At 39.3% G+C, this 13,379-nt stretch overlaps 1 protein-coding gene across 1 annotated transcript in view; it reads right to left on the bottom strand.

Moving 5' to 3' along the window:
- The window catches only part of LOC139329523 (neural-cadherin), a 325,949-nt gene that overhangs the window by 156,552 nt on the left and 156,018 nt on the right, over positions 1-13,379 (bottom strand). The window contains exons 14-16 of the mRNA XM_070959899.1: positions 8,672-8,799; positions 7,474-7,660; positions 1,784-1,927 (exon numbers count right to left, since the gene is read on the bottom strand). Of these exons, the coding sequence (XP_070816000.1) occupies positions 1,784-1,927; positions 7,474-7,660; positions 8,672-8,799 (459 nt within the window). The remainder of the gene's footprint in view (positions 1-1,783; positions 1,928-7,473; positions 7,661-8,671; positions 8,800-13,379) is intronic.

The raw sequence follows: 13,379 nt of genomic DNA, 5'->3' as shown, positions 1-13,379 counted from the left end.
CACATTTGGGTGTGAGAAGCCAAACATTCAATATGCATGCCAAACAAGTGTTAAGAGTTGGTCACAGTATCAGCCTGAGAGAGAAGCCTCAAAATCAGACTGAAAAGATCAAGCCCACACTACACATTCCTGTTCATGGTTTCACATTATTTCACTCATCAGCAGGTGATAATGAAGCACAGCAAAGCATCAACAAAGGCGGAGGAGATACCTCCCAAACAAGGATGCAAACAATGTGGGATTTAAAATAATTAAAAAGCAAATGGCTTTGATAATGGTTTTTGAGGAAGGATTATCAGACTTCAAGAACGCAAACAATGTGTTTTGAGAAACAACACTGAGAATAAATCTAAACTTGTTTGTTTGGAAGAAAAGTCCAAAGGGTTCCTTTACAGTTGCTGTATAAGCTTGCATATTGAATGTTTGGCTCTGATTAAACCCTCTCTACACTATTTGTTCAGCACTAAATGAAAGAAAGGAAAAGAAAATGAGGTTGGCGGGCCAGCGTCCTGGTCAGGCTGAGAAAAGGTGCAAACCAGCCTCCTAGACGGATTATTCTAAAAAAAATGTCCCATCTCTGGACCAGTGTATCAACGCTGTTTTGATGGCTAAATAAAGAGCAATCAGCCCTACTTCCACAAGTTTACTGAACTGTTTCAGTGGAAACACCTTCTGTCTCATTTAGCTGTATCTTGATGTCTGCTGCAGTCACCCCTCTGTTGTTCAAGCCTTACTGCCAATGAGCTCATTTGATTTGTTGATCTGTAACTACCAGACCTTTTCCAAACAGATACCTGCACAGATTCTTTTTAATGGAGTAAGCCACAGTAATAATGGGCTTGTCTTTTCTGTAATGACAGCTGAGTGTCTCTGCATGTTCCACCACAGACTGTGGTGTGTATGTGTATGTGTATGATGTGTATTTCATGATCATATATAACATCGAGTGTTTAATATTTCTAAATGAGAAAAATACTGTACTTATTTAATACTACCTGAGTCCATTCAGTTCAAAAGAATTGAATGGACTGTCATGGACTGTAGGGATAGTATACAAACCCTTAACTTAGAGCAGTTTCCCCAGAGATTATAGCTGATGATACTGTAGTTCTCCATGAAGTGCAGCCATGTTGAAGCATGTGGCATTCAGTGAACTTTTAGTCTGTTTAGTCAAGTTCTCTAAACTGTTGCCAGTGTTTCAAACTAAAGACAGCTTGATTTTAAAATATTGTCATATTTCCATGGACAACAAATTGGGGAAAATAATGAAAAGCACCAGTCACGTCAGAGCTGCAGTCAGCTTCTCTTCAACAGCTGCTGGGGTTCAACATCAACAGTAAGACATTTTTGACGTTTTGAAGCCCAAAATGTTGAAAGTACACATTTAAACACTTGAGAGTTTCTTCTTCTTTTCTTTCTTTCTTTCTTTTTTTTTTTTTTTGCCTTACATCGAAAGGTTATATTAAATGGGTTCCTCTACAGTGGCTGATTCATACTCACATACTGCTGCGTTTTTCATGACTTCAAGACATGTTTTGTAATGCACACCTGTTTTTTCCTCAAAATAAAAAGGGGTCAGGCAAAAGCAGCAGTGAGGACTGAAAGTTTTTCTTTAGTGAGGGAAAAGAGAAACACTTCAGCAATGCGCTCAAGTAAATCTGCTCAGTTGTGGATTTACAGTACCAGCCACACTATCACTCCTACACTTTCCATTCTATATGTGCATCACTCCATTACATGAAACACACACACATTCATATGTTCCTTCATCCATGCCACCCACCTTCATCCCCATCATTGGCACTGACAGTAATAATGGCGAAGCCGACGTCTGCGTCCTCGTCCACATCAACTTCATAGGATGCATGTGCAAATGCTGGCTTGTTATCATTCACGTCACTGATAAAAATGCGAACATATGCCGTGTCTGAAAATAAAAAGATAAGAAAGAGTGACAGATACAGAGAGAGCAAGAGGAGAAAGGTGATTACAAACATGAGGTTGTTCTTATTCTGTCAACATGAACATGAACATCTGTCTGTCTCTCTTTGGATAGCAACAGTTTAGTCACTTTTCACCAGTATGCACATAGGAAAGAAGACATTTCTTCATGCACACAGGAACAAAAATAACATCCAATTTTTTCCTCCATCCAACATTGTATACCATTTTTCTATTCCATCTGTCATCTGTCTGCACAATATCTGTCTATTTTACCATTAAATCCAGACGTTTCTTTTTCCTTTAGCATCTAACCGCAGGCTGAAGCCGAGTACAAAGCACCCTGGAGGCATCAGTGTAAAGTGCGGTAGTTGCGAAACCCAACATACTACACTTCCTTTGATATCGGTATCAAAAGGACCATAATTTGCAATACACGAATCAAGATGAGATAAATTATTTAAGCCAGGGTGGAAGAGATGGCATACAGTTCATGGCACAGATAGCGAACTAATGCAGCCCTTGGAGCTATAACAAAACAAGCCACAGATGGCAAGGCTTTGCATGTGTTCAGAATCTGTCAGAGAGAGAGAGAGAGAGAGAGAGAGAGAGAGAGAGAGAGGGAGGGATGGAGGAAGTAAACAAAGCCGATAAGCAGATGTAGAAAACATCCCTCATCCTCCTCCTTGTTCTTGCTAATGCTGCCTGCTCTGTTCCTCTTTTCACACTTCTAGAGACATGTATGTAAGAATCATATGCCCAACCTCACCCCACACATGAGCTCGTTAGTGGTAGGAGTGCTTGTTTACTGCTTGTGAAAATAGTGTTCATCAGGGTTTGTTGCGTGACCACTTAACATCATTCTGCAGCCTCTACTCCACAACATGTCTTGGTGCTTGGCATGCGTAGTAGATAAGCAATTAAGTACAGCTTGTACTTTCTTTTTCTCTCTTTCTTCTTTTTTTCCAAAGCAAACAGGTTGTGTTCAGGATAGATGAAGTACTGATACTGTCATACATGATACAAAACATACAGGAAAACCCTTTCCTCTCTTTCAGAACATGTCATAAAGAAGTAAGAGTGAGATTTGGGATAACATTTGGGAAACACAATAAAAAAGACAGGAAACAAACTGCTAAGAAAAGCAAATTCTCTATGAATACAAGAGACACTTGGACTGACAGACTGTATCTCAAAAGGGGGGTCATGTAGTATGTTGTCCATTCTACTTGTTCTGGTCCCTTCTGGACTATGCTGGAGACAACATTTGCCCCTGACTGGACAGTTTGGCTTCCTCTGATTGGGTTGTCAGTGGGCAATATGCTGATTGGCTGGTCAGCTCAGGCATAAAAATATGGTTGAAATTCTTGCTTGTAACTTGAAGCTTGAAGCTCGTATACTTCAGTGTCACATATCCAGATAGGACATTTTTTGTGAAACCTCACTGTTCAAAACATTCCTGCAAAAATTGTCCTCATCCACAAAACTACAGCTAAAAAACGTTTCATACATGTGCAAATTATATCTGTGTGCAGAATTTTTTTTCATACATGCACAAAATATTTCTTTAGCTGCAAAACTTTGTTATGCATTCACATTTGTTTTATTTTTTTATTTAATACAAATTCACACATTCATATAAAGTGTGTACAGTTTTTTCACATGCACACACAAGGTAATAAACAACTGCCAGCTGAGAAATGATCTGTGAACACCTTTTCATAAGCTCAAAATATTAATGACTGTTCTTCGCTTCCATACAGAAACACCTGGTCAAGAGGAAAGTCAAGTGTGTCAAGTGAGATATGCCACTTATCTTACCGGTCAGATTCTTGAGAGGGTGTTTTTAAACATGAACCTTCAGTGCAAAGCCATATACTTTAAGTATCCTCACATGACAAGAGACATATGAAATGCTGGCAAGCACTCGATACATTCTGTAGTCAAAAAAAGAAAGTGCTGCTCAGTGCTGATTCATACAGCTGTGGGTGTTTCAGTAATCTGGATGCAGTCTTGGTGAACACTGCAGCAAAGGGTTCATTAAGGAACATACTACATACAAGTCCATCTCTCCACAAAAAATACTTCAATTACAGTTTTTCTCAGTCACTTTAGTAGATTTTTAAAATCAGAATGGATATTCTCAAAACTATTTGTTCAAACTCCACATCACCTGGTCACTTGTGCTCATCATAAAAACAGTTTCTCAGTCTTTTGAACAAATTGCAAATGCTTTGGCACATTCATACAATTTTAAGTCTCACTCCCCCGTCTTCTAAAAGTTATTACATGCAAAGGGCTGAACTGATTGTTATAATCTGCCAAGCACATTTTCTATACATTTCTATTGGACTTTTTTTTTTTTAATTGTTGAATTGCTCCTTGGTGAGACTGGAGGGGGAGGTGTGAAGTGTTACATCAACCAGGTCTCAAAAATAGCTCACAGGTGTGTTGCATGAACCTTCAATTGGCGAGCACATACAGACCGAGCAAAACACAGTGATACCATTTCTGACAAAATAGAAAATACAGAAAACAGATAGAAAGACTGCATTGTAATTCCCCATACTGCATGGCATGTACCGCTCTGCCTAAGTGTTTCTGATGTTTACATTTCTAATTTTGTATCTTTTCCCTTGTGCTATATAAAGTTCTTTAAAACAGTCTTGTCTCTTTATTTTCTGTAGTGCAGTGACGTGGTCCGTCAACAAATGACAGTACAAACAGCAAAGGTGTAAATGTGAATACTGTCTAGCTCGTGCAATGAGTCTCCCACATACAGTAGAGTAATGTGTGCTGTTTGTACTGTTGAAATTGATGTGCCGTACGCCGCAGCATCAGAACATACAGACTACAAACAAATGCCATTATGTTCTTTCTCTCACTGTCCATTTTTGCTGAAATATTAGCATAAATTTTTAAATTACGGGCAAAATTCTTTAAGAATTAGCTGCCAGGCGAGTGAAAATATACAAGGGACTAGTAACTCTCTGATCCACTCACCAAGTGGGCCAGCGTAGGAAAAAATGTAATGTGCGACACAACAAGTGTCACAGATCATTGAGTAAAATTCCCTCACTCCACACTGACCTGATTACTGCGTGGAAACCATAACATCAGAGATTAACAACAATTGCAATAATGAGTGTGTGCATCCTCGTTAAAGTGGAAACAGACAACTTAGTGTTTGACTGTTGGCACCATTTGCAAAGGCAAGAAGATCACCTTCCATTTTCCTCAGAGCCTAGTAACTACCAAAAGCACAGGATACTCTGCAACTGATTCCAAATTTCAGTGAAGAAATGATCAACCCTTAATATGAGAGAAGAAAGACGCATTTTCACTAAAGAGGTAAATTGGATTTCATATGGAGTAATGTTTTAGTACTTTGCTTCTTGCAAACACACTTCAGCAGGGTTTGGTGTCAGAGTGGGGGGGGGATAAAAGAATGATTAGGGGAAAAGGTGTGAGTTGACTCATTTATTGAATCTATAATGGAGACATGAAAGCAGACAGACACTGTGCCAGCCTGACTACATCACCAGGAGATCGAACCCAGTGGCAGACAAAATTGTACAGTGAAAGCCAAGCTTATAGTGAACTAATCTAAACACTGATGCTGTCATTCTATAGCCATTTCCATTTCCAGTCACTTCACAATGATACATTAAATTAAAAAAAAAACAAAAAACATTGCAATTTTAAGTATGCATCAATTTGCCTTTCACCAATCCTTCTCCATGCCACCTCATTCAGTATTAATAACACAGAAAATAAATAAATGAATAAACTCCCACAGCTTCACTGCAGTCTCTCAGTCTCTGTTCTGCTTAATATTTAACTTCTGTTTACGTTGCCACAAATGTCATAGTGACACAAACCTAGAGAGAGGATCCGTTAATAATCTATGATCATATCTATTAAAAATATATCCTGCTCTGTCTTGCTGTTCCTTCAACACCTCTCTCCATCCACCCATCTGTCTCAACATCTGTTCATTTCAGCGTTTCTCTCTATTCTACCACTGGAGCATGTATGCATTTCAGCTGGCAGCAAATGAGAGAGAAATGGGTAGACGGAGGAAGAGAGCAAGCAAAAGAGAGGCAGACCGACAGAGAAAGATGGCCTTTGGTCTTTCAATAGGGAGCGATGAGCAGATGTGGGAAAGAGACAGAAAAAGGAAAACACAGATTATTGCTGCCTTCAATGAACATTCGGAGCCTTAAATGAAGTCTAGAGAGCAGCTGTCTCCAGCGCTCTCCCCTTTCATGCACATCCTCTTTTTCTGTCAGTAGAACAGCAACCACCATCACTATATAAACTGGACTACAACACTAATAGCAACAGAACCTGAATCATAAAAATCTCAAGAAAAAATCTCATGGAACAAAAGGCCTTTTCAAAGTCGTGATACACCAATAGGAATCTCCGTCACCATTCACAGTTTCACCACTATGCACTGCAACCTCTCCTTATCACTGACATTTAATCCTAGCAAATATTCCCGATCTTAGGTCAATTCATGACCACTATTGTTCCCAAAGATGGTGCTCTTTGGCCTGTAAGCCTCCTCCTTTTTCCTCTAAATGTAACAATGGTTAATATGGCCAGATGGTTCAATTTTTGTGTCATCAGACCAGAGGATATTTCTCCAAAAACTATGATTTCTGTTCTGATGTGCAGTTGCAAACATTAGTCTAGCTGTTTTCTGGCAGTTTTGGAGCAGTGGCTTCTTTCTTGCTGACCAGTCATTCAGGTTATGTCAATATATGGCTATATATATAGATGCTTTGTATCTGTTTCCTCCAGCGTTTTCACAAGTTCCTTTGCTGTTGTTGTGGGACTCATTTCCACTTTTCACATCCTGGTATGTTCATCTCAAGGACACAAAATGCAGCTCCTTCTTGAACATTATTGTTGTGTGGAGCCATGGTGTTTACATACTTGTATTCTATTCTTACCTTTAGGTATGTGGAAATTGCTCTCAAGGATGAAACAGGTTTGTGGAAGCTACTGGGTTTTGTTTGTTTGTTTGTTTGTTTGTTTTTGTTATGAAGCCTTGAATGATTTCTTTGATTTTCTCATGATGTCAAGCAAAGAGGTACTGAGTTTAAAGGTAGGCCTTAAAATACATCCACAGATACACCTCCAAATAATATCAATTTGCCTATCAGAAGCTTCACCATGACATAATTTTCAGCAATTTCCCAAATTGTTTAAAGGCACAGTCAGCCTAGTGATTGACTGGAATTGTGACACAGTGAATTATAAGAGAATAATACTGGAAATAATCCGCCTGTAAAACGATAGTTGGAAAAATTACTCGTGTCATGCACAACACAGATGTCCAAATCAACTCTCCTATAGTTTGTTAACATGAAATCTATGCACTGGTTAAAATTAGTTTTAATGACTGAAACCTAAGTGTATATAAACTTCTGACTTCAATCGTACACTCAGTAACATTACTCGGCAAACTGCCAAAACACCAAAGCAATCAGAACTTCATCCTGCAGGGTGAGTCTAACTTACCGGAGTTGGGCTGTCCGTGTTTGCCGGGCCGTGCAGACTCCCAGCCATCCACAGACTGAACCTCTAACAGGTAGGAGCTTTTGGTCTCGCGGTCAAAAACAGTCTCTGTATAGATGAATCCCAGCTCTGGGTCAATACGGAAATACTGGTGGTCCCCACTGCGGTCCTCGAGCAAGGAATAGGAGATCTGGGCAGTGGAGGGTTGGGACAGACAAAATTAGAAAGAAGCTCAGGTCAGTTGGTGATTTGTTATGTTTTTTTTACTGTAGGGATAGCCCAATGGGAGCACCCCCCTGCCCCCACACCACTAACAAACACACCCATGTGCATATTTTGCAGGTAGCCTAATTCTTGATAGTATAATTGCAACTATAATTTTGATTTAATAGAACTACTATTAGGCTAAATTCATATTTTGCATAGGCCTTTTTTTTCTAGATGTGGACATCAAGCATTTTAATAACACCTCTTTTTGAAAACACAATGTAGTTTTGATAGTATAAACTTTACCTCAAATTGCAGTCAGTGCAGGTTAATTTCAGGTTAATCACATTACCTGCTCCACTCCCAGATTACAAAAAACTTCTACAGTAACCGTTCTGTGACTACACGGTACTGCTTTGGCCATCAAGATGATGCCATTCTATAGAGTAAACAGGCTACAATATACTACAGAATTGATTATTTGTAGTGTATGGTTTAGATAATATCATAGATTTAAGATGAAATTGAAGGACAGGACTGAAAGAAGAAGGAAGAAAATTATAAAATTGACTGCTACTTCAGTACAATGAACAGGACCACAGATTTTTTTCTCAACACACAGCAGTTAGGTTAATGATATTTTAGAGCCATGGTCAGGGCCATAGTTTCTAACTTGCACAAACCTCAGTCAGATAAAGGATCAATGAGTCAGACAGACTAGCCGAACATATTCAACTAAATTAATACTATAAAAATACTTAAAATATTATCACCTACTGGTTCAGGTGCTGAAACACAGTTAATTACTGCTAATTTGCAACAGCAAGGAAGAACACGTTTTAGATAATGAAAAACAGAGGGAGTCTGATAATAATAGATTACATGTATTCAAAAGTAAATCAAGACCTTAATGTCTCTTTCCATTGACCGCACTGGAAGAGCAACATTATCACTTGTTCACAGTCTGTGTGTGCATGCATAAGTCTGTTTTCACCTTGCCATTGAGACCCAGGTCGAGGTCATTGGCTGAAACCTGGAAAACCAAAGTTCCTGATTCTGCCCCTTCAGTGACCGAGGCCTCATAGATGGAGGAAGTGAAAAATGGAACGTTGTCATTTACATCTGGAAAAAGCAGAGGTGGTGAAGAAAGAGAGTGCTTAGGATTCACTGAAAAAAAATGTTTGCATTGTATGTCCTGTGGATTTGATAGAAATGGCACAGATGATTGATGGGCTCCTTTACAAAGGAATAGCACTAGCAAAATAGCACTACGTGGTAACATCCACTGAGCCATTGAATAGATACATTGTTACTTCTTCTCTAAAAAGTAATATGGCAAGAAGACATTTTTGTACTATAAATAGATTAATATAAAGTTTCCAAGATTCACTTCAGCACAATCTTGGATACTCAAAGGATATTTATTACTTCTAGTCCACTGCACTCGAGTTCGGCAACAAAAGTTTGGCCACATTTGTCAGCTCATGCACATAATTTAACAGTTGTAGCGGTTCACTTAGCTTCTGGTACTGATAACTGTTGTCTTCTGAAATACAACACTTATTGTTTTCACCTCAACGGACTTGAAGAAATAGATATATGGCAGCAAACATGGAAACATGTTGAAATTAGACACCCAGCTCAGCTACTAGTTTCTTATGACTTCTAGTTTAATTCTTCCTTTAAAAAAGAAGATTTTGACTGTTGTGGTAAACTGCAAAAAAAAAAAAAAAAAGAAGAAGGTACCAAGTTACCATCTACTGTCTTCTGATCTCTGTTAATGTGTCAATGAGGCTGTCTTGGTTTGGTCCTAAGTATTTCCCGATTTGCCAAAATGAGATTAACATTTCCTGGGTATAAAATTGGTCAGCCCTCTTTTGTCTAAATGATTCTGCAAAAGTACTCCAGCATTTGGACCAGAGGGCACCAGCACGGTTTCTGGGCAGCACCAAATGCATATATTTCTTCAGTCCTCACTGAATCTCAATACATTTTAGAATTCAATTCAAGATCCTGTTAATCTAAAGCCTTTGATGGTTTGGATGCCTTGTATTTTTCAGATCCCTTAACCTCATATTGTGTGGCCAAACTCTACAGATGTGATGACAGAAAGCTTCTATAAGTTCTGTAGTTTAGCTCAAAACACAGAGGCATTGTGCTTATACTCTTTTAGTTCCAATACAGCCTTTATCTCAGTATGTCAACTGAGTCAGTGCCTTTAAAACTTTGAAAAGCTATTTGTAATTAGAATTTCTAACTTTAACTTTGTCCTCTGTTGACCATTTATTATTCTTGTGTGTGCATATGTGTGTGGCACGGCAAGACACTGTACTGCCATCAAATATGTGCCAGCAGGCCCGGAGTGGCTAATCGGGAGGACCGGGACAATTCCCGGTGGGCCGGTCTAATGTTTGGGCCGAGCCAGTGTTCAGTCATGGCACTGGGTTGATCATGTATTCTGCTACTGCTGTCCCTGGGCTGCCTCCGCCTCCATTGGCAGCGCTTTTTTCTTTTTTTTTTGCAGACACACCCTGACGTAACACATCCATGCACTCGGTCAGTGGTGTTTGAAACGACAAATGAGGACAATGAAACGGGCACAGCAAGATGTTAAACTTCCGTTCAAGTTAATTAATTATCATGTCAATGAATTGTGTAGTGTTGAGGCATATAACATAACGCTATTTAAATTCTACTGTAGTATGATGCGACGCCACATAACTGGGAAACTTTGTCTTGTAGCCCCTCAGAGTCAGAAGCAAGATTCAGCACCAAGCACCAGCCCTGAGCCCACAAGTCAAGAGTGGGCAGGTAGGATTGCTCGTTGACTGAATATTATATAAATAATATACAATTAATAGAATGAAGAGTATAGTGTACACCTGCTCTACATGAAAAGTGCCCTGAGATGCTAGGTGATTCAGCACGACATTAATGAAACTGACCTGAATTGATCAGAGGGCTTTGTAAAAAGGGGAGATTTGTGCTGAGAATTATGACCATTTTTAAAATGTGATTTATGATTGGAAGCAGAGCCAGGAGCCAGTAGTGATGAGGGGATTACTCCTGTCAGTATGGAAGGAACAGGTGAGCTGTTGTAACAGAGTGTGAACAAGCAAGCATTAGTTCTAATATAACCACTTTCTATGCCCAGACGAACACTTATTTGAACAGAATATAGATTCAGATATTGTTGAAAAGGATGTGTTGTAAAGAATAATGTTGAGGTTGTGCACTCATGTTGATATAAATCTATATTGTGAAGCAACGCTTACTTGCATTACAATTACATGATTTTAATAATAATAGGCCGTGATCTAAAGTGGGCCGGTCTGAGGCATGAAACTCCAGGGTAGAAAATGAGTTCCACTCCGGCCCTGTGTGCCAGCACTCAATCCTAGTTCTCCTCATTCCTTTATAATGTCCTTCTCCTGCTTACCTTGCAATCACTGTAATAAGAGATAAAATAATTGCCGTTTTGCGATAATTTTCTATAGTTGTAAATTCCTGCCTCACAGTATCATAAAACAAGAGCATTACTTTGGCACCTGATAAGCTGTCAATCTCTTTGATCTGTTAGTCAAATCGAACTTCCGGGTCCAATTCGATGACTCACTGGTATCTGAAGCAACAAACCCCCACCAAAGCAACCCTTGCATTACTTTAATGCTTTAATGCACAGCTGTTTGCAGTCTGAATGCCCATTAAGTTTAACTACACCAACAATGTTCCAATAGAATTTTAAATCGGTACTTCTTAAAGGTGACTTTTAAGATTGTGGGTGCTTTTAAAGAAAATAACTTCCAATGCATATATCAGCTCCTTATTGTTGGTTCATCATTGGCAGTCCGTTTCAGTCCTCCTTATGAAATTGGCAGGGTGATTCTGGACCTTCATCAAAAAGCAAACCTGCAGCTATTGGAATAAAGGTACAAATCTATATGCCGTGTGTAAAAGATAAGATAAGACAGACTATTTATCCCACTATGGGGGAAATTCACGTTACAGCAGCAACAAGGCAGAGTACAAGAAGTCAGAGGGCAAGAAGACAAATATATTTATATATATATATATATACACAACACTAGTTTTCAACATGTAATCTGGCAGTGTGTTAGTGGGAGATATGATCTGGGAAACAAGAGCATTGTAAGGGATCAGTATTAGCACCATGGTGGCTCCCTCACCAGCCTATTGATTTGTGCCCTGCTGGTGTCAAGATGAAAAACATGCATTAGACCAATCAATAATGGAGGCAAATTGTGTAAAATCAGTTACCTTGAACCACAAGAAGACAGAAAGTTGCATGTTACCGGGAGAAAAAAGCAAGTCACTCCAAGAACCAGTGAGACAGAACTTAAATTCCTAGCTTTGCCTGAACAGCAGAAACCAAATTTTAACAGTTGATTTAAGGACAAAAGCATTACAGAAATGACTTGAATAGAGCAACACATTACATCTAATGCTGCTTCATGTGCCATTTTTTCCTACCCTTTCTCCTGAGCAAATGTCTTAATCTATGAATAAAAAAAGGGGCCTTAAATCCATTACAGACCCCCCCCCCCCCCCCCCCCCCCAGCCGCACTGCCTCTGGCGGAGTCAAAGAGCTTTCTTATTGAGACAGATAAGGGGGAGGAGGGGCGAGACACGAAAACAGGAGAAGGGGAAGTTAGAAGAGGGACAGGGAGGAAAGAGAAAGGAGAGGGTCTGTGTGAATTAATTATTCCTCACTGGATTAAGACCAATTCAGTGGAATGGTGTGTGCATGTGGCACAGGGATTAAATGCAGGGGAGTCTGGGCCATGTGGGGTAGGCAGAGTTATTTTGAGGAGCTAGGTCAGGGCCTGGCAATCACCAACATATTTTGCATTGATAATGGTGACTTAAGCCTAGTTACCAGGGGCTGAGCATCAACTGAAACAGAATGTCACTAGACTGAAGTAATCATATTTAGAAGCACTATGAAGGTGGTGGAGTGGGGTTAAGCATATAAATTGCACTCATCACACTCGCAGCAGCTGGTGAGCTCTGCAAATGGTTTAGATTTGTATAGCTTTGGAATTCAACATTTTAATGAAAAAATGGAAGCTCAGAATGCAACGGGACCTAGACAGCACTATGATACAAGTGACCCTTCTGCTCTTCCAAAATGCTCTTGACTCTTTCTCTCTGTCCACGGCCTCAGCCGTGAAACAACTGCTGTGTTGTGCAAGCTGTTTAGAAAGAGTCCATGTTGAATAATGAGGAGCAGCATTAGAAACAATGAGCACATTGAAAAAATGGTTACAGTAGTGAATCCATATACATAAGGTGACAAGGCTGAAATTTGCTAATACACATATGTGTCAGTAACATGTTCTGAAATTGTGCTTTTGTAAAACATGAGTAGCTGGACCTTAACTGGGCCATTCATTCTTTCTATAAGCATGGTGCCTGTGGTCCATTAAGCCCATCCTGTGAATTAATCAAGTACATTTTTTTTGTTTCATTAGCTTATAGCCTACCTATCAAAATAATAATAATAATAATAATAATAATAATAATAATAATAATAATAATAATAATAATAATAATAATAATAATAATAATGATAAATAAGATCAATTAAAATAAGAATCCATCCATTGTCTATACCCGACTATCCCTTTCCGGGGATGGAGCCTATCCCAGCTGTCAACGGGCGAGAGGCGGGGTACACCCTG

The sequence above is a fragment of the Chaetodon trifascialis genome, chromosome 1 (genome assembly GCF_039877785.1).
Source record: "Chaetodon trifascialis isolate fChaTrf1 chromosome 1, fChaTrf1.hap1, whole genome shotgun sequence".
NCBI lineage: Eukaryota > Metazoa > Chordata > Actinopteri > Chaetodontiformes > Chaetodontidae > Chaetodon > Chaetodon trifascialis.
The sequence above is the reverse complement of the archived record's forward strand: the minus strand, read 5'-3'. Positions and strand labels throughout refer to the sequence as shown.